This window comes from Echiichthys vipera (assembly GCF_963691815.1).
Source record: "Echiichthys vipera genome assembly, chromosome: 16".
Classification (NCBI taxonomy): domain Eukaryota; kingdom Metazoa; phylum Chordata; class Actinopteri; order Perciformes; family Trachinidae; genus Echiichthys; species Echiichthys vipera.
Window position 1 is genome coordinate 25663685 of NC_139841.1, and position 20425 is coordinate 25684109.

Consider the following 20425-nt stretch of genomic DNA (forward strand, 5'->3'; position numbering starts at 1 on the left):
AAAGTGACTTAACTATACATAAATACGTGTAAGTGCTGAATATGGAGGGTTTAAAGTGACTAAACTATATATTAATACATGTAAGTGTTAATATGGAGGGTTTAATGTGACTAAACTATAAATAAATACATATTGATAGTGTTTTAATATGGAGGGTTTAATGTGACTAAACTATAAATAAATACATAATAGTGTTTTATATGGAGGGTTTAATGTGACTAAACTATATATTAATACATGTTAGTGTTAATATGGAGGGTTTAAAGTGACTAAACTATATATAAATACATAATTAAAATGTTATATGGAGGGTTTAAAGTGACTTAACTATAAACAAATACATGTTCATATTTAATATGGAGGGTTTAATGTGACTAAACTATAAATAAATACATAATGATAGTGTTTTAATATGGAGGGTTTAATGTGACTAAACTATAAATAAATACATAATAGTGTTTTATATGGAGGGTTTAATGTGACTAAACTATAAATAAATACATGTTAGTGTTGTATATGGAGGGTATATGTGACTAAACTATATATTAATACATAGTGTGTATATGGAGGGTTTAAAGTGACTAAACTATAAATAAATACATGTTAGTGTTGCATATGGAAGGTTTAATGTGACTAAACTATATATAAATACATGTAAGTGTTAATATGGAGGGTTTAAAGTGACTAAACTATATATTAATACATGTAAGTGTTGTATATGGAGGGTTTAAAGTGACTAAACTATAAATAAATACATGATAGTGTTTTAATATGGAGGGTTTAAAGTGACTAAACTATATATAAATACATGTTAGTGTTGATATGGAGGCTTTAAAGTGACTAAACTATATACAAATACATAATTATAGTAGATATGGAGGGTTTAATGTGACAATACTATAAACAAATACATGTTAGTATTTAATATGGAGGGTTTAAAGTGACTAAACTATATATTAATACATGTTAGTGTTAATATGGAGGGTTTAAAGTGACTAAACTATAAATTAATACATGTTAGTGTTGTATATGGAGGGTTTAAAGTGACTAAACTATAAATAAATACATGTTAGTGTTAATATGGAGGGTTTAAAGTGACTAAACTATAAATAAATACATGATTATATTGTTCTTATATGGAGGGTTTAAAGTGACTAAACTATAAATTAATACATGTAAGTGTTGATATGGAGGGTTTAATGTGACAAAACTATATATAAATACATAATTATAGTGTATATGGAGGGTTTAAAGTGACTAAACTATATATAAATACATAATTATAGTGTATATGGAGGGTTTAAAGTGACTAAACTATGAATAATTACATGTTAGTGTTGCATATGGAGGGTTTAAAGTGACTAAACTATATATTAATACATGTAAGTGTTGTATATGGAGGGTTTAATGTGACAAAACTATATATAAATACATGTAAGTGTTGAATATGGAGGGTTTAAAGTGACAAAACTTTATATAAATACATGCAAGTGTTGTATATGGAGGGTTTAAAGTGACTACACTATAAATAAATACATGTTAGTATTTAATATGGAGGGTTTAATGTGACTAAACTATATATAAATACATAATGATAGTGTTGTATATGGAGGGTTTAATGTGACTAAACTATACATAATGTTAGTGTTTATATGGAGGGTTTAATGTGACTAAACTATAAATAAATACATAATGAGTGCTTAAAATGGAGGACTTAATGTGACTAAAGAAAAATACATAGATACATAATGAGTGTTCATATGGAGGGTTTAATGCACCTGAAATACCTAAAATAAGATGATAAAATAAGATTATCCATGTATATGTTGTTGTATAATTTTATTATAGACTGTGTAATATATAATAAAAAAACATTGCAGGGCTGCAGCTACAACAAGTGTTTCAAAAACAACAATCCTGACCTCACGACAGTACAATCAAGGTCTCAACTGTCCTGCTGTATTGTGCGTTTCTGGTAGTTTTGGTGGAACATCACTTGTTTGAGAGGTATTTTTACTTTGCAACATAAAAGCATCAGCCCTTCCAGATGTGTGGCGTCGATCACCACAGTGTTCATAAAACACAGGGAGGGAAAATGGAAATCGTTTTAAAAAGAAACAACAAAACCCGGTTTAGTGTCACGGCCACACCGTGACATTTAAACTACAACTTTAGACTCTCATTCATTTTAAATTAACGTCAAATACATAAATTATATTTACCGGCGATTATCGAAAAAAATAAACTCCCCGAAAGTCCAGCGGTTCCCGTGTCTGTGCCCTGATGCCGCTCCGTGCCGCCCCGGTGACGCAGTCCCGTGCAGCGCGCGAGACGGACGCGTAAACGGAGACGGGTCGCGCTCCTCGGCTCGGTCGCTGCCTCATCTCGGGCACACGCTGTGGTCGGTGACGAGCTTCTCCATCCTCTTTATCTTGCGCTTGTTCTTGGGCATGGGTTTGTCGTACATGCCGTTCTTCAGGAGGTGCTCTTTGCTGTGATGTATCTGGGCGCCGTGCTGAAGCTGGAAGGAGCACAGGGCCTTCAGGGGCCTCAGCAGAACCTGGACACACAGACGGAGAAGAGAAGAGAGAGGGAAAAGACGAGAAGTTTACTTATTTAACATTTGGTCCTTCTCAATGAGGAAGAAGGGTAGATGTGCTTCCTGCCCCCTTTCAGAGTAGTAAATATATGAACAGCTGTTTACGGCTAACCCTGTATGAATGTGATATGAATCATATCACTGATGTACAGTATAGTATAGTCTGGCATTGTTTTATGTCCTGTGACTTTACAGTTTTGGGTCAGTTTAACGGCTCTCATCAGCGCTAATGTTGCGCCGTATCTGCTTGATGTTTAATTAACCCCCATACCTCCACACGCACCCTCCGTTCTGGTACCTAAAACACCCTCCAAGCCCCCCAAACCAAGCTCCGCACCGTGGGCGATCGGGCCTTTTCCTTGGCTGCTCCAAGGTTGAGGAACGGCCTCCCTGACCGCCCGAGGGCCCTGCAGACTACAGACGCTTTTAAGGACGCACTCACACTGTCCATCCGTACCGTGCCAAAACAGGTTTTATGGGTAAAGTCTAGTTCGTTTGACCAGTGTGAGTGCAACCGTACCGTGCCAAGTTGCGGCACGCTTGCCAGCCACGGAGCGTTTGGGAGAGGTGGGCTTTTGTAAAGCGCGTTTGCACATGTACGAGCACGAGCATGCGCATGTGTACGAGTACAAGGTCTACAGCGGTTCTGATGTCTTTTCCTGTGCGCCTGTTCGGACATAGAAAAAAGAAGGAGGGACCACGTGCGGACATCTAAAACAATGGCGGTGAAAGGTTCACGTTGGTGTGATGCGGAGGTGGAGTGTTTACTGCAGATTTGGTCGATGAAAAGATTCAAAAACAGTCGACAAGACGCACAAAAACTCTGAGGTCTACGGAAAGATCTGGAAACAAAGAGACGCATCGCCATCAATGCGTGTGACGTGTTACGGCGTGATGACGTATAGGCAGCAAGAAGCATTCTCCGAGGCCCAGGTAGTGTGAGTACAAACGGGCCTTGAGGGGGGGACAAGGACCCTAAAGCCCGGGGCACGGTACGGACGGACATTGTGAGTGCGCCCTAAAAGAGACTTTAGAACCTTCCTGTTCACCAAAGCATTTTGCTAAATGTCTTTTATATTTTCTCCTTTAAACTACTCACTTATTTTTATTGTTACTTTTCTTCTATTCTGCTCTGTAGCACTTTGAGATGGTTGTGTGTAAAGTGCAATACAAATAAAAATGTATAATTGTAATTATTTCCCCACGTCACCTCTTGGATGTCGTCGTTCTGCTCCAGGACGGACAGGGCGACGGCGGCACACTCCAGCGTGGACAGACAGATGTTGGAGGGTTGTGTGCGGATCACATACTGACTGGAAAGAGTCCTGTTGAGCTGCACCTGGTGAACCAAAGCAGAGGTGGTCAGTAGTGGCTCTCTGCTGCCACATCACTTTTATGCATTAAAGTTACATAATCCTTGCAATTTTCATGTAACAAACCCCCGTTTTCGACACCATTTATGGCGGTTTTATAGTGGTTTTCATTCTAAGTGGCGGCCAAAACTGTGTTGCATTCAAATGATTCAGGAATTCATAAATCGATTGAGTGTTTTTTAATTACGTCTTATTGACATCAGCCTCTTTGTTCAGCTGTAACAGAGTCAACAGAGTGACAGCTAAAGCAAACCCTGCATTTCCTTCAGCTGCAGCTTCACATTAAAAGTCTCTAACTGGCGAAAACACGGGGTTGGCTTTTATTGTGAAATATTAAATATTGCAGGGAGGAATGGCGCAAGAAGCAGCAGCCACAGTCTGCAACTTCTCAGCAAGGCAACCGACTCCCCTCTGACTGTGCCCTGATGTTATGTGCCAAAAATATGAATTATTATTAACTGATAAAACAACATGATGTTCGTTTGACTGTGCTGTGAACACATCAGTTGATCTTCTGTTGTATTTCTGACCTGTAGCACTCATCTGCACTTGTTGTTAACCACCAGTAAGACAAAATCAACCAGGACTGCAGCTTAAATAATGAAACACCTGCACCAAAGCAACATTAAAGCCACTGAAGAGAACCGGCAGCTGCCAATAAATGTGCCTTGACGCTAAACAAGAGGAGAATCAAACGCTGATAAGCCTGCAGTGTTCACTTGCCCACATTTAAGATACATTTTTTAAAAACTCTGCTTTGAGTTCAAACTCGTCCTTTCATGTGGGCGAAGCAGCTTTCCCACCAGTGGGTGTAGGTGCGAAGGGAGACTGTACACTGTCTCAGGTGGTCAAGGCACTCTGCTGCATTTAAGACGATAAACGAGGATGATTTTAACGCAAAAATCTGTAATTGACCTCAGAGCAACGATGGAAAGCAACGGTTTTGTTTACTCTTATTTTGGACAGTAAGCCTGTGAATGTTCTCATGTGTCCAGGTCGTCGTTATCCCCAAAGACATTTCAGTCAAAGGCAACTGGACTTGGTTATTTGTCTAGGACAGGGGTCTGCAACCTTTACTATCTAAAGAGCCATTTTGCCCCCTCTTCCACCAGATACAATTTGTCTGGAGCCGCAAAACATATTTGATGTCACAGCTTATAAAGGTTTATATAAAGTTACTGTTACCTGGCATTATCACCGGTCCTAAAACTGTGGTTGTTCGCTAATTTCTCACCAGATATCAAGCACACAGGTAAGCCATCATCATGTCAAAGCAAATATGTCCACGAATTTTCCTACGCTATTTTTTAGAGGGGGATTAATCCAGCATCAGTGCGGGTCACCAACTCCAGATCAGCCCCGTCCAGGGAAAGGCGCTGGGCCGTAGACCAAGGATGTGGCGTGTATTTTAGTTTCACGTGATATTTTTTCAACATCACCTTGAACTCCAAGATCAAATGTTTTCCCTTGTCCACTGTGCAAAAAAATACGTCATTTACACATTGTTTATATAATTTTTTGCCAAAGCTACAGGGAGCCACTGAAAAAGGGGCTGAGGAGCCGCATGCGGCCCAAGAGCCGTGGGTTGCAGACCCCTAGTCTCGGAAGACGTTTCACCTCTCATCCAAGAGGCTTCATCAGTTCATGTACGCATCTGACCAGGCTGGGACTGGACCAGGACCAGGACCAGGCTGGGACTGGTCCGTCTTTTTTCGACAAACGTCCCTTTCTCTTCCTCTGCCTCTTTCAACGTGACCGCACGGTCGCACACACCTGTTTAGGCAGGTGGAACAGGCTGTTTTTGAGGAACATGTTTTTGGCCTGGCTCCAGGTGCCGTCTATGATGATCACGTTATGTTTCACCGTGCCAACTTCCTGGTACTGCACCAACTCCTCCAGGTTCTGGGATTTGGGACCCGGGTAGAGTATGAGCGTCCGGCTGTCCCGACACACCGCCGCCAGCTCTGGGTTTCTGAGGAAGAGGAAAACATGGGGGATGAAAAAAACGAAATGTGCTGGGAGAACTCAAGGGACAAACGGTGTTACGGTGTTGAAGAAACACGGCTTACTTTTCCTCATTGAATCTCCGTCCCACTATGACGTTGCATTTTCCTTGTGGCAAACACGCAGCAAGTAGCGGCACCGTGCGAAGTACTCTGCTCTCCTGAAAGTACACGAGAGGTTAGGACAGGTGCTCGTAACCATGAGCCTCTCACAAAGACGTGCATCATTGATTTTAGCTAGCGTGGTTGATTAATATGACTAAGAATAGATGCAAAATGACTAAAAATAGATGCAAAACCACTAAAATATGATGTAAAATGACTAAAAATAGATGCAAAATGTCTAAAAATAGATGCAAAACCACCACAAGAAGATCCAAAATGACTAAAAATAGATGCAAATGACTAAAAATAGATGCAAAATGACTAAAAATAGATGCAAAGCCCTCAAAAGAAAATGCAAAATGTCTAAAAATAGATGCAAAATGACTAAAAATAGACACAAAACCACCACAAGAAGATCCAAAATGACTAAAAATAGACGCAAAACCACAAGAAGATCCAAAATGAATAAAAATTGATGTAATATGTCTAAAAATAGATGCAAAATGACTAAAAATAGATGCAAAACCACCACAATAGGATCCAAAATGACTAAAAATAGATGCAAATGAGTATAAATAGATGCAAAATTACTAAAAAATAGATGCACAACCACTAAAATAAGATGTAAAATGACTAAAGATACATTCAAAATGTCTAAGATAGATGCAAAATGACTAAAAATAGATGCAAAATGACTAAAAATAGATGCAAAACCACTAAAATAAGATGCAAAATGACTAAAAATAGATGCAAAATGACTAAAAATAGATGCACAACCACCACAATAGGATCCAAAATGACTAAAAATAGATGCAAAACCACTAAAATAAGATGTAAAATGACTAAAGATAGATTCAAAATGTCTAAGATAGATGCAAAATGACTAAAAATAGATGCAAAACAATCACAGAGATGCAAACGGAGCGTTTGGACCCGGAACATGGTATTTTAAAGAGTGTTACATCAGACCTAACAGCCGGATACAGTTCATTTATTCAACAGTAGCATCGGATCGGTATCGGCCGATGCCCTCAGCCCAGATATCGGCATCAGATTGGATCGGAAAAACCTGCATCGGTGCATCTGTAATCTTTTTTAAAAGCAGTAAACAACAGTGTGAAACAGCCCCAGTCCCGTGTAGTCACTCACCTCCGCAGGATGCTGCACCACATACAGACATGTGGACACCTCCAGGGGTTGTGATGGGAGAAAGGGGCAGAGACACACCTTCTGAGGACGACTACATGGGAGGAAAGTTGCAGACGTGAAGCCGTTACTTCCCAGCACATTGACCCCCCATCTCTGTGTTTCAGCTGGCCTCGATCTCTGCCTGTAATTAACCTTTCCCTCATTAAATCATGCCTGTAACGTGAGCAGGAGAAAGGGAGGAGGGGTTCTATCCTGCCTGGTCCAACCTCTCTGACTCGTTAGCTTGGCTAGCTAGCATTAGCTTCACTTGAATTCAGCTCACCGGCACCGTAAACACGTCGGTCTTCTCTCGCCGACCTCCACCGGGAGGGCAGCCAGGTCGCCAAAAGCGTCCACTAATCCATCCTCCGTCGACGAGCTGTCGCCGGTTTCTTGTCCGTTTTCTTCAGAAGACACGGAGGAGCAAATACCGGGGACTTTGTCCATTGCGGGGTTAGCACAATGCTAACTTAGCCCCCAGTAGACCGTCGAACGTCTAGCATAGAAATACACCAACTAGAAAAGACTGCTAACCGGTTTACCAACGGTTCTGTGTCACCAGTTGGACCGTTTTCGGTTAAATTTAACCAAACTTTCTGTTTAAACTACGAATATAAATGACGGTTTAATGTTTAGAGTTAATTTAATGGTGTTAAACTATTTAAAATTCTTATCTTTGTCACCAAAAATAAGCAGCTGTGAGCTGTTAGCTTCATTAACTGAAGCCTCACTGTCATAGAACTAGACCAGATAGAGTAGACAAGCTAATTCATATAGTTAATAAACACCAACTAATTTAAGTTAATTATTAAAATGAAGATGCTATAAAATACGTTTCACTTTATTAAATAAAATAATCATCAAGTTATTTGTTTTTTTATATATATGTGCCTGATTTTAAAGCTAACTGACATGTAGCCAAACTGTGTCACCAGTTGGACCGTTTTCGGTTAAATTTAACCAAACTTTCTGTTTAAACTACGAATATAAATGACGGTTTAATGTTTAGAGTTAATTTAATGGTGTTAAACTATTCTAAATTCTTATCTTTGTAACCAAAAATAAGCAGCTGTGAGCTGTTAGCTTCATTAACTGAAGTCTCACTGTCATAGAACTAGATCAGATAGAGTAGACATGCCAATTCATATAGTTAATAAACACCAACTACATTAAGTTAATTAATAAAATGAAGATGTTATAATAAAATACGTTTCACTTTATTAAATAAAATAACCATCAAGTTATTTGGTTTTCTTTATGTGCATGATTTTAAAGCTAACTGACATGTAGCCGAACTGTGTCCGCAGTTGGACCGTTTTTGATTAAATTTAACCAAACTTTCTGTTTAAACTACGAATATAAATGACGGTTTAATGTTTAGAGTTAATTTAATGGTGTTAAACTATTCTAAATTCTTATCTTTGTAACCAAAAATAAGCAGCTGTGAGCTGTTAGCTTCATTAACTGAAGTCTCACTGTCATAGAACTAGATCAGATAGAGTAGACATGCTAATTCATGTAGTTAATAAACACCAACTAATTTAAGTTAATTATTAAAATGAAGATGTTATAATAAAATACGTTGCACTTTATTAAATAAAATAATCATCAAGTTATTTGTTTTTTTATATATATGTGCCTGATTTTAAAGCTAACTGACATGTAGCCGAACTGTGTCATCAGTTGGACAGTTTTTGGTTAAATTTAACCAAACTTTCTGTTTAAACTACGAATATAAATGACGGTTTAATGTTTAGAGTTAATTTAATGGTGTTAAACTATTCTAAATTCTTATCTTTGTCACCAAAAATAAGCAGCTGTGAGCTGTTAGCTTCATTAACTGAAGTCTCACTGTCATAGAACTAGACCAGATAGAGTAGACATGCTAATTCATATAGTTACTAAACACCAACTAAATTAAATTAATTATTAATATGAAGATTTTATAAAATACGTTGCACTTTATTAAATAAAATAATCATCAAGTTATTTGTTTTTTATATTTATGTGCCTGATTTTAAAGCTAACTGACATGTAGCCGAACTGTGTCACCAGTTGGACCGTTTTTGTTTAAATTTAACCAAACTTTCTGTTTAAACTACGAATATAAATGACGGTTTAATGTTTAGAGTTAATTTAATGGTGTTAAACAATTTAAAATTCCTATCTTTGTCACCAAAAATAAGCAGCTGTGAGCTGTTAGCGTCATTAACTGAAGTCTCACTGTCATAGAACTAGATCAGATAGAGTAGACACACTAATTCATATAGTTACTAAACACCAACTACATTAAATTAATTATTAAAATGAAGATGTAATAAAATACGTTTCACTTTATTAAATAAAATAATCATCAAGTTATTTGTTTTTCATATATATGTGCCTGATTTTAAAGCTAACTGACATGTAGCCGAACTGTGTCACCAGTTGGACCGTTTTTGGTTAAATTTAACCAAACTTTCTGTTTAAACTACGAATATAAATGACGGTTTAATGTTTAGAGTTAATTTAATGGTGTTAAACTGTTTTAAATTCTTATCTTTGTAACCAAAAATAAGCAGCTGTGAGCTGTTAGCTTCATTAACTGAAGTCTCAACGTCATAGAGCTAGATCAGATAGAGTAGACATGCTAATTCATATAGTTACTAAACACCAACTACATTAAGTAAATTATTAATATGAAGATGTTATAATAAAATACGTTGCACTTTAAATAAAATAACCATCAAGTTATTTGGTTTTCTTTATGTGCCTGATTTTAAAGCTAACTGACCAATTGGACAGTTTTTGGCTAAATTCTATCAAACCTTCTGTTTAAACTACAAATATAAACAACGGTGTAATGTTAAGAGTTAATTTAATGGTATCAAACCAAAGTCTAACTTCTTATCTTTGTAACCAAATATCGTTTTAACGGCCTAATTTATCTTTGTGTTTACAAGAGTGGGCAAAAGGACGCTAACACCGGTGAATTAGCCGTTTGACGTGGATAGGAGCGGATGCACACATTAAAATGCTTTAATTAAGCATTAATTGTATTTGTGTCGGTTTGGGAAAACATTAAGAAATCAAAGAAGGTAAAATGCACGTTTGCACGTACTACACATGTTTTTTTTGACTGTTTACAAGAGGGTACACAGACTCCTAGCTGGGGCAAGGTGTCAGGTTCACAGCCAGGGAGGCTTATTTATAGCTTCAGATCCTCCACACTAACATCAACACATGCACTCGCACTTCTTCTTTTTTTAATTCACACTCGTGACCCCAAACCTTGGATTCATGCACTACTTCCACCCGTCCACGCTGCAGAGACTGGGTTAACAGAAGGGAAAATATGCCCCTATTTAAATATTTAAACAATGTGTTAGTAACTGTTTCAAATAGGACTTCATGCATTATGAGTACAGCCACAGTTCAAATGGGTACAGATTATAAAAACCATAAAATATTTTGCACGTTTAATAATCTACTGAGATTTCAAGACCTTGAATAAGGACTCGTCAGCAAGGCACTTGTCAAAAACACTGTGGCTCAGTTAAAGTATTACACACTGCCCTTTGTCTTTAGCTGGTTGAGTTGAACTGTTGTCTTGTTTTTCTGGATAATCCTCTGTTTTAGCCGATTCTGATGACTTAACGTCTACTTCTTCTGGTTCAGTCTGTTTTGGCGCCGCTTCGGTCTCACTTATTTCTCTTTCTTCTGCTGCTTCGACGTCTTTCTCTTCAGTTGCAGCTGGTTTTATGTTACTGACGGCTATTTCTCCTACACTTTCGGTTTGTGGGGACTCCACTGCAGCCAAGGAGTTTTCCAAAAGAGCGTCATTGGAGAAGGGTTGCATCGTTTCCTCTCCATCACCATCACCATCACCATCTCCATCTCCCTCGTCGGCAGTCTCAGCCGGTGACGCCGTCTCCTTCTCCTCCACCCTCTGCTCCTTTCCGCTGGCCTCTTCTTTCTCCTGCATGATATCTTCAACTCGAGTCAGAGGCGTTAGGTCCAGACGTTCGTTAGGAGAGGATGTTGCCTTCCTCCTCGGGGGAGCGACCGGCTTTTGCATTTGAGAATCTCGTTTCCACAATTCCTGATCTGTGCCGATATCTTTCTCGTCCGGAGCTGCCGGGTGGTCATCTGAACTTTCCCAGTCGGGTTCCTCAGGGATGAACTCGAAGCTGGAGGCGCTGAGCGGATCTGCAGGGATGTTAGCCACTTTAATGGAAACCTTTTTCTGTGTCTTGTCTATCGTTTTTGTTGTCGCGTGGGTTTCATCGTCTTCCAGCGATCGAGGGAAAGGGTCCACATCACACGGAGAAGAATTGGCACTGGATCTGAAGAAGTCTGTGATTTCCTCCTCTGAATTTGGCATCTCACCCGTTTCAGGTTTGGGCAGCATATCGCCCAACTCATACAAGTCTTGGGACAATACCCGGGGACCTTCGTCTGGGCTTTTCGCTTTATCCGTTGGTTCCACTTCCAATGCAGGAGTCTCATCTATCAGGACATATTTCTCTAAATATCCCCTGGCCTCTCGGTCCGAATGCCTGCTGTGAAAAGACTTCTCAGACGTCATACTTTCTGTGTCCTCTTCCTTTTTCCGACTGCCAACTGCTTCCTCGTACAGGTCGTCGTAAAGGAAAGCCATGGCTTTGGGCTCCTCCAGCAAAATTTGGTCGATGATTTTGGGAGGTCCCTCTGGTAGAAAGATTGGAGTCAGAATGTCCTCTTGGCTTCCGAACAAAGTCGAACCGCTCGGTTTTGAAGGGAGTCTGGAGGGCGCTCCACGTCCGTCGTCTTTGTCCACAGCTTTCATGAGGTAGTTGTCTGTACTACCGTAGAAAACTTCGTCCAGAAGCTCGCTTTCGATTTCCTCGAGGCTGATTGTGTCTGACTTGTCATTTTCCACAGTTGTTGTCGTTGCTGATGTTGTGGCGGTGTTGTCTGAAGACTGCATGTGTTTCTCGATGTTCTGGATCTCAGTGGCGACCTCTTGCTCCACCTGTCCCTGCGCGGTCACAGCAGGACTTCCTGGAGCCTGGGCATCAATCAGAGTGAACGCCTCAAAGTAGTCCACATTGCCAGCAGCTCCTCTGCCCAGAGGTCTGGCCACTGGAGCCCCTGGTGGATCCATTACATTTGTACTAATAGAAGACGACAGGTCGACCTGCTCATCTCTTTCCACATCTGATCCCGTGAACGCCAGCTCGTTATCGTGAGTCTCTTCGCTGGCTTTGGGAACAAGGCTGTCCTCCAGATAAGAAAGGTTGTCCACCATTTCTTTGCTCTCCTCTTCGTCCACAGTTGCCAGTTTTGGATTAACAACGATGTTGAGGATTTCAGAGCCCTCTGACACTAATCTGAACAGCCGTTGCTCTTTATCTACCAGAGGATCGTTCGCTTCCTCTTCGTCTCCTTCCTCGTTTTTCACATTCGGCTGCGAGACTTCTACTAACTCCGGCCTTCCCGAGATGTTCTCAGAACTTTCTACAACTTCTCGTTGTTTGCTCTTCTGATTCACCCTCTCTTTACTTCTCTTCCGTCTCGAAATCAGCTCCTCGTCCATGACAAAGATAATCTTCCCTGCTGGAACTGACCCAGGTGTCGCTGGACGCACTGCAACCGGAGCTGAGCTGAGATCCAGAGCGAGGTTTCCAGCTTCGGATGCCCATGGCGTGGTGCAGCGGCTAGGGGTCGTCTCCCACGCGATCCCGCTGTCCTCGCCTTGCATAGTCACCATGGAGAAGGAGGAGTCCATCATCAGGCACTGCATCTTCGGCCGTACATTGTCGTCGTGGACAGCCTCGCGTAAACTAAAAGGCAGAGAAAACAATATAGCGATGAGATAAATAAACGCAATCTGTGAAGAGGTTTAAGGACATTTAAGGACACTCCTGTTCAACAAATGGCATCAGTTAATAATATTTTTTAAGCTTTTCAGTGAGGAAACATCCTGAAAATTTACATAAGATAGATAATCTTGTGATGATCTCATCTCATCTCATCTTCAGCCTCTTATCCGGGGTCGGGTCTCAGGGGCAGCAGCTTTAGCAGGGGACCCCAAACTTCCCTTTCCCGGGCCACATTAACCAGCTCTAACTGGGGGATCCCGAGGCGTTCCCAGGCCAGCGTGGAGATCTAATCTCTCCACCTGGTCCTGGGTCTTCCCCGAGGCCTCCTCCCAGCTGGACGTGCCTGGAACACCTCCCTAGGGAGGCGCCCAGGGTTCATCCTTACTAGATGATCCTGAACCACTTCAACTGGCTCCTTTCAAAGCAAAGGAGCAGCGGCTCTACTCCGAGTTCCTCACGGATGCTGAACTTCTCCCCCTCTCTCTAAGGGAGACTCCAGACCCCCTCCTGAGGAAACACATTTGGGCCGCTTGTACCCGCGACCTCGTTCTTTCGGTCATGACCCAGCTTGTGATGATTAGCACGCTAGATTATCATGAAGCAGTGTGTTTTCCTTGCAAAAACAAAATGATATAAGTAAAAAAATACAGATTTCTTATTTAACACCAATATTTGTTATTAATAATTTACAAATTATGTTATTACCACTTCCAAAGAAAGGATTAAATGTGAACAATAGAAACAAAGGAGAGGGATTGTTTTTTTAAAGGGTTACAATGTTGTCATATATACTTCACACTTATTTGTACATTTTTCAAGCACAATATCAAGATATTTCAGTGGTATTTAGCTCTTTGTTGACCTGAATGTGTTATTGTACATTGCACTGAGTTGCCAGGTCATTAGGTACACATGTACCCTGTAAAAACTACTGCAATCTAATACAATACTCCTGCATCTTACCCTCCCTTCGTTACGCCTGTGAATGTTCTCATTTGTCCAGGTCATCGTTATCCTCAAAGCAATTTCAGGGCGCACTCACACTGTCCTTCTGTCCCGGGCCAAAACCGTTTTTTCAGCTAAAGCCTAGTACCTTTAAGCAGTGTGAGTGCACCCGTTCCGCGCAAAACAGCCGTCCACGGCCTGCTTAAAAGAGGTGGGCTTTAGCAGAGCCGTTTGCACATGTACGAGCATGAGCGTGCGCACGTGTACGAGCACGAGCACGAGCACTACGACGGTAGCGTATGTGCGCCTGTTGGGACATAGTAAAAAGAAGGACGGACCATGCGCGGAAATTTAACAACAACAACAATGGCGGTGAAAGGTGCACGTTGGTGTGATGCGGAGGTGGAGTGTTTACTGCAGATTTGGTCGATGAAAATATTCAAAAACAGTCGACAAGACGCACAAAAACTCTGAGGTCTATGGAAAGATTTGTAAACAAAGCCACACACACGCGATCAATGCATGTGACGTGTTACGGTGTGATGACGTATAGGCAGCGAGAAGCATTTGCGCGAGGCCCAGGTAGTGTGAGTACAAACGGGGCTGGGGCGCGGGGGGAGAGGGAGGGGGGACAAGTACCCTAAAGCCCGGGTCGCGGTGCGGAAGGACAGTGTGAGTGCGCCCTCAGTCAAAAGCAACTGGACTTGGTTATTTGTCCACCAACGACTGTCGTTTAGACTCAATAGAGCACTAATGAAGTTGAAACCTACTTCCCACCAACGACTGCCACTCTAACGACGGTCGTTGGCACTTGGAGCACAAAGGGTCCCGGTGACATCATCGACCTTGTGAGAGGTTAAATACCTGGATCTACACACCAGCTAGTTGGACCAGTCCCAGCCTGGTCCTGGTCCTGGTCCTGGTCCAGTCCCAGCCTGGTCCTGGTCCAGTCCCAGCCTGGTCAGATGCGTACATGAACTGATGAAGCCTCTTGGATGAGAGGTGAAACGTCTTCCTAGACAAATAACCAAGTCCAGTTGCTTTGGACTGAACTTGCTTTGAGGATCCCTTCATTACGTTATAATGTTTGTCAACTTTTTGGATGGCAGGTGATTCTTACCCACCCCGCAACCTATGCTATTTTATGTTATACAACGTATCTTTGTTTTAATTTCTTGAAGCACATTGAGTCACAAACTACATCCCTCCAAAAAGGATCATAAAGTTGAAACAACACGTCTCTTACAACAGTTTTAGAGACAGGAGGATTAATTACTGCATACATACAGCGTGTTTACATGCACTCATACACTCAAACCAGGTGAGTGACCTTAGTGGATTTTCATTTCTGTAAAATAAACCGTTGCCTCTCGTGGAATTGGTTGAAAGTGAAACTACAAAGCAAACCTCACTTAACAGAAAACTTGACTTGGAGCTGCAGTGGGTAACAATCAGATCCGCACCTGTTTCTAAGGTCCTCCACTTCATCGCTGGCCTCCAGGTTTTGTCCGGTAACATCTCCGGGTGTCAACGCCGTCATCTCGGCGTCCACATCCGCCCGTGCCACATCTTCCATTGTTGTAATATCTTGACGGATCTGCTCTCGCCTCTCACCACCACAACTCAGCGCTGCACTGGTGATCACATTCGAAGCCAGGCGTCGAGCTCCGGTTGAGACCTCATGCTCAGCGTAATCTTGAAATAGAAAACCGGTCTTCCAGTGTTTCATGTGAAGCATTTGCAACATGCAGGGAGGTTAATTTGTCATCTGTTCACACCGGCTGCACCTTTTGCACGTGGCGTACACAGTAAACAGGTTAATCCGGGTTAATTAGTTGCAGCCTGGGATGAATTTGAGTTCATGTTAATGTAAAGTAAATGCCACTGATTCGTTTTTTTTTCTCACCAGGTCTAAATATGTTTCGCTGGTAACCCATATCTGATGTCATGCGTCTGTCCGTAAGTCTGTCAAAGGCAGATAAGAAGTTGAAGAAGAGCTCATATTGAGCTTTAACAGTTCACAGTGGGGAAAAGAAAATAGGTAAACAGCACATTTATCAGCCTTTTATCTCCCAATAACACATATTTATGACCTAATGTGCCACTTTAATCGTCAAAACATCAGCATTTCTTGACTTGGGATTCACACTTTGGAGGAAATGTCAGCCTCGCACCTGTTTTCGTCAGTCTGTCTGTCTGTCTTGAAGCGTTACAGGGATACTAAACGGGAAATGCAAGACTGGAGGAGTTGTTGGGGAGGGTTTTTCATGAAGTCAACAGGTCGTATCTGGGCAAACGTTGTCCCTGTGTGTAATTTCGTCTTAGCTCCTGTAAATCAGAATCATTCCTCGATGGACATGACAAATGCGCTGGGTTTTAAACATGCACTTTCTTTCTCTGCCAGTGTTTTTGCATATTTAGCTCAGATCACAATAAACTAAAGTAACAGTGGGTGGAAGAAGTAGTGATCTGGTAAAATCCCTGCTCAAAGTGTTATTGAGATAAAAGTGCAAAAGTATTCCCAACAAAATATAATGGAAGTAAAATCAGTCATTATGCAGATTTCATAGTATTGTATATCACTTGATTGCAATTATTGATGTAATTAAGTCTATTCATTAAAGATTTTGGTCTCATGTCCACCCAAAATTCTTAGAGATGATATTTTTTTGTCAAAGTAACAGAAGAGTTCAGGACCTGTACTTCAGCACTGCCTATATCAAGAACTGTCCACAAGATGGCAATCACCAGGAACATCGACTGTGCTCATGTGTCACTGATCACTCATATACTGTGGTCTGTAACTCTGACATTAATGTACATTTGTAATATTATTGTGTCTCATTTTGACTTTTTATCTCATTATTATGACTTTTTATCTCATTATTATGACTTTTTATCTCATTATTATGATTTTTTATCTCATGATCATGATTATGATATCAAATGTGCTCATGTGTCACTGATCACTCATATACTGTGGTCTGTAACTCTGACATTAATGTACATTTGTAATATTATTGTGTTTTGAATCGTCTGGAATAAAGAAAGACATTTGATGATGTCTCCTTTGGGTCTAAGATCTCAGGATGGGTGATATTTTTCACTGTTTTCTCCTCTTTTGTAGATCAAATGTAATCAAAACAAACATAATCATAAACTACAGCTCTTATATGTATTCACATTTGTAAACATTAAAAGATTTTATTAAAACACAAGTTTTTTGGACATTAACAGTATCAAGATTGTTAGATAACTTTTTAAAATAATGGATTCAAATCCGGCCGTATCAGTCCAAAACAGAGGAGACGTTTGATTAGTCAGCATGTTTACCATGAGGTCTACAGGGTGACACCGTGCCCTGCAACATTTACATTTACTCAAGTACAATGTTGTACTTTCTATCTCATGCTCCTTTATACTACGTTTCTTTTAAGTTATTTTTTGGCCTTTTCAAACTTCTAATGTCGAGTACAGCTGAAGATTGACAGGAAACATGTGAGAGAGAGAGGACGACACGCAGCAGAGTTCAGACTGACAGAGCCGCTCCTCTTCCTGGAGTGAACACAGCTTGATAATGCCTCCCTCCTCCTCCTGCTCTGAAACACAGCCAGCTCCACTCTGAACTCCACTTATTTCCTTGTTCCCTCCCCTTCAGATCTACACTTTGAAAATGGGTGGAACCAACATGGTGGTGACGTGCAGGAGCTGACAAGCCCCACCCACTGCACACACACCTGTTGTTGAGATCAGAGCTCAGACTAGTTTCACTTCTGAGGAAGAGAAACTCGCACAGGCGTTGGCACTGAGAGGTGAAATGGCGCAGAAAGGAGTTCAGCTGGACCGGGAAACCTTCTCTTGTTCCATCTGTCTGGATCTACTGAAGGATCCGGTGACTATTCCCTGTGGACACAGCTACTGCATGAACTGTATTAAAAGCTACTGGGATGAAGAGGAGGGGAAGAAAACACACAGCTGCCCTCAGTGCAGGCAGAGCTTCACACCGAGGCCCGCCCTGCTGAAAAGCACCATGTTAGCAGTTTTAGTGGAGGAACTGAAGAAGAGTGGACTCCAAGCTGCTCCTGATGATCACTGCTATGCTGGACCTGAGGATGTGGGGTGTGATGTCTGCACTGGGAGGAAACTCAAAGCCCTCAAGTCCTGTCTCGTCTGTCTGGTCTCTTATTGTGAGGAACACCTGCAGCTTCATTACAACGTAGCTGCTTTAAAGAAACACAAGCTGGTGGAGCCCTCCAAGAAGCTGCAGGAGAACATCTGCTCTCGTCACGATGAGGTGATGAAGATGTTCTGCCGAACCGATCAGCAGTGTATCTGCCACCTCTGCCTTGATGACGAACATAAAGGCCACGACACAGTCTCAGCTGCAGCAGAGAGGAGCCAGAGGCAGAGAGAGCTGGAGGGGAGTCGACTAAACATCCAGCAGAGGATCCAGGACAGAGAGAAAGATGTGAAGCTGCTTCAGCAGCAGGTGGAGGCCATCAACCGCTCTGCTGATAAAGCAGTGGAGGACAGCCAGAAGAGCTTCAGCGAGCTGATCCGTCTCATGGAGAAAAGAAGCTCCGATGTGAAGCAGCAGGTCAGATCCCAGCAGGAAACTGAAGTGAGTCGAGTCAAAGAGCTTCAGGAGGAGCTGGAGCAGGAGATCACTGAGCTGAAGAGGAAAGACGCTGAGCTGGTGCAGCTCTCACACACAGAGGATCACACCCAGTTTCTACACAGCTACACCTCACTGTCTCCACTCACCGAATCTACATCCAGCTTCAAGATCCGTCCTCTGAGACACTTTGAGGGCGTGACGGCGGCTGTGTCAGAAGTCACACAGAAACTACAGGACGTCCTGAGAGAGAAGTGGACAAACGTCTCACTGACTGTGACTGAAGTGGATGTTTTACTGTCAAATCCACGAGCAGAGCCCAAGACCAGAGCAGACTTCTTAAGATACTCACGTGAAATCACACTGGATCCAAACACAGCACACAAATGTCTGTTATTATCTGAGGGGAACAGAAAAGCAACAGGAATGAGAGAAGAACAGTCTTATTCTGATCACACAGACAGATTCACTGGATGGCCTCAGGTCCTGAGTAGAGAGAGTCTGACTGGACGTTGTTACTGGGAGGTGGAGTGGAGAGGAGTAGTTTCTGTAGCAGTCGCATACAAGAATATGAGCAGAGCAGAGATATTTGGAAACAAAGAAAACTCTTGGGCGTTATATTGTGACAGCTACAACAACAGTTATTTCTTTTGGTACAACAAAGTCCAAACTCCCGTCTCAGGTCCTCTGTCCTCCAGAGTCGGAGTGTACCTGGATCACAGTGCAGGTGTTCTGTCCTTCTACAGCGTCTCTGAAACCATGACTCTCCTCCACAGAGTCCAGACCACATTCACTCAGCCTCTCTGTGCTGGACTTTGTCTTTTTTATGATTTTGAAGGCACTGCTGAGTTGTGTAAACTCAAATAGTCAGAAGTAATTTAATGGTTAAATCCTGAGTTTTAATCCTCAAACCTATTTTCTCTCCACGTTTGTTGCTGAGGGCTGATTTTTCTTGTCACGCCTCGGCTGCACACAGATCAGCTGTCAATCAAACATTGTGGGCGGGACTTTGACGTCTTGTCTTGAGTTGTTGGGTAAATGTTTGAGTGTCTTTAGGTGGCGCTCCTTCCTGCGTCTGTTTAGCCACGGAGGCTAAATCACTGCTCACGATGATGTGTGTTCTTCACCTGAACTCACATTTCTCTGCATGAAAATGGAAACTTGTGTGTGCTCTAAATGTCTGAATATGTGATTTATATTGATGCATTTGTGTGTTGTTGTTTCTTTTTCTCGATCAAAGTAACAGAAGAGTTCAGGACCTGTACTTCAGCACTGCCTATATCAAGAACTGTCCACAAGATGGCAATCACCAGGAACATCGACTGTGCTCATGTGTCACTGATCACTCATATACTGTGGTCTGTAACTCTGACATTAATCTACATTTGTAATATTATTGTGTCTCATTTTGACTTTTTATCTCATTATTATGACTTTTTATCTCATTATTATGACTTTTTATCTCATTATTACAACTTTTTATCTCATTATTATGACTTTTTATCTCCTAATTTCAACTTTTTATCTCATAATTTCAACTTATTATCTCATAATTTTGACTTTTTATCTCATTATTATGACTTTTTATCTCATTATTATGACTTTTATCTCATTATTATGACTTTTATCTCATAATTTCAACTTTTTATCTCATTATTATGACTTTTTATCTCAGAATTTCAACTTTTTATCTCATTATTATGACTTTTTATCTCATTATTACAACTTTTTATCTCATTATTATGACTTTTTAT

At 41.3% G+C, this 20425-nt stretch overlaps 3 protein-coding genes across 3 annotated transcripts; 1 reads left to right on the forward strand and 2 right to left on the reverse strand.

The window, feature by feature from the left end:
• Positions 1-1855: 1855 nt before the first annotated feature.
• dtwd2 (DTW domain containing 2) lies at positions 1856-7715 on the reverse strand (the record flags this gene model as incomplete). The annotated part of the gene is made up of 6 exons (XM_083930354.1): positions 1856-2560; positions 3810-3938; positions 5746-5944; positions 6042-6136; positions 7230-7320; positions 7552-7715. 6 exons carry the CDS (start codon positions 7713-7715, stop codon positions 2381-2383), a joined length of 858 nt encoding a protein of 285 aa, XP_083786480.1. The 3' UTR covers positions 1856-2380.
• A 2555-nt stretch (positions 7716-10270) lies between these two features.
• Positions 10271-15750, reverse strand: LOC310958412 (uncharacterized protein). Its single transcript, XM_083929341.1, has 2 exons — positions 15520-15750; positions 10271-13072 (listed from the first exon to the last, which is right to left on the reverse strand). The coding sequence occupies exons 1-2, from the start codon at positions 15630-15632 to the stop codon at positions 10804-10806; spliced, it is 2382 nt and encodes a 793-aa protein (XP_083785467.1). The 5' UTR covers positions 15633-15750; the 3' UTR covers positions 10271-10803.
• A 2108-nt stretch (positions 15751-17858) lies between these two features.
• Positions 17859-20170, forward strand: LOC310958687 (tripartite motif-containing protein 16-like). Its single transcript, XM_083929734.1, has one exon. It carries the CDS (start codon positions 17874-17876, stop codon positions 19536-19538), a length of 1665 nt encoding a protein of 554 aa, XP_083785860.1. The 5' UTR covers positions 17859-17873; the 3' UTR covers positions 19539-20170.
• The last annotated feature ends 255 nt before the right edge of the window (positions 20171-20425 follow it).

What these genes read in the sequence shown, in the direction of transcription:
- LOC310958412 (XM_083929341.1), bottom strand. Translation starts at nt 15,632, where the DNA reads ATGGAAGATGTGGCACGGGCGGATGTGGACGCCGAGATGACGGCGTTG. An exon ending in GTGGAGGACCTTAGAAACAG is followed by an intron (nt 13,073 to 15,519) that starts GTGCGGATCTGA and finishes TCTGCCTTTTAG; the next exon opens with TTTACGCGAGGCTGTCCACG.
- LOC310958687 (XM_083929734.1), top strand. Translation starts at nt 17,874, where the DNA reads ATGGCGCAGAAAGGAGTTCAGCTGGACCGGGAAACCTTCTCTTGTTCC.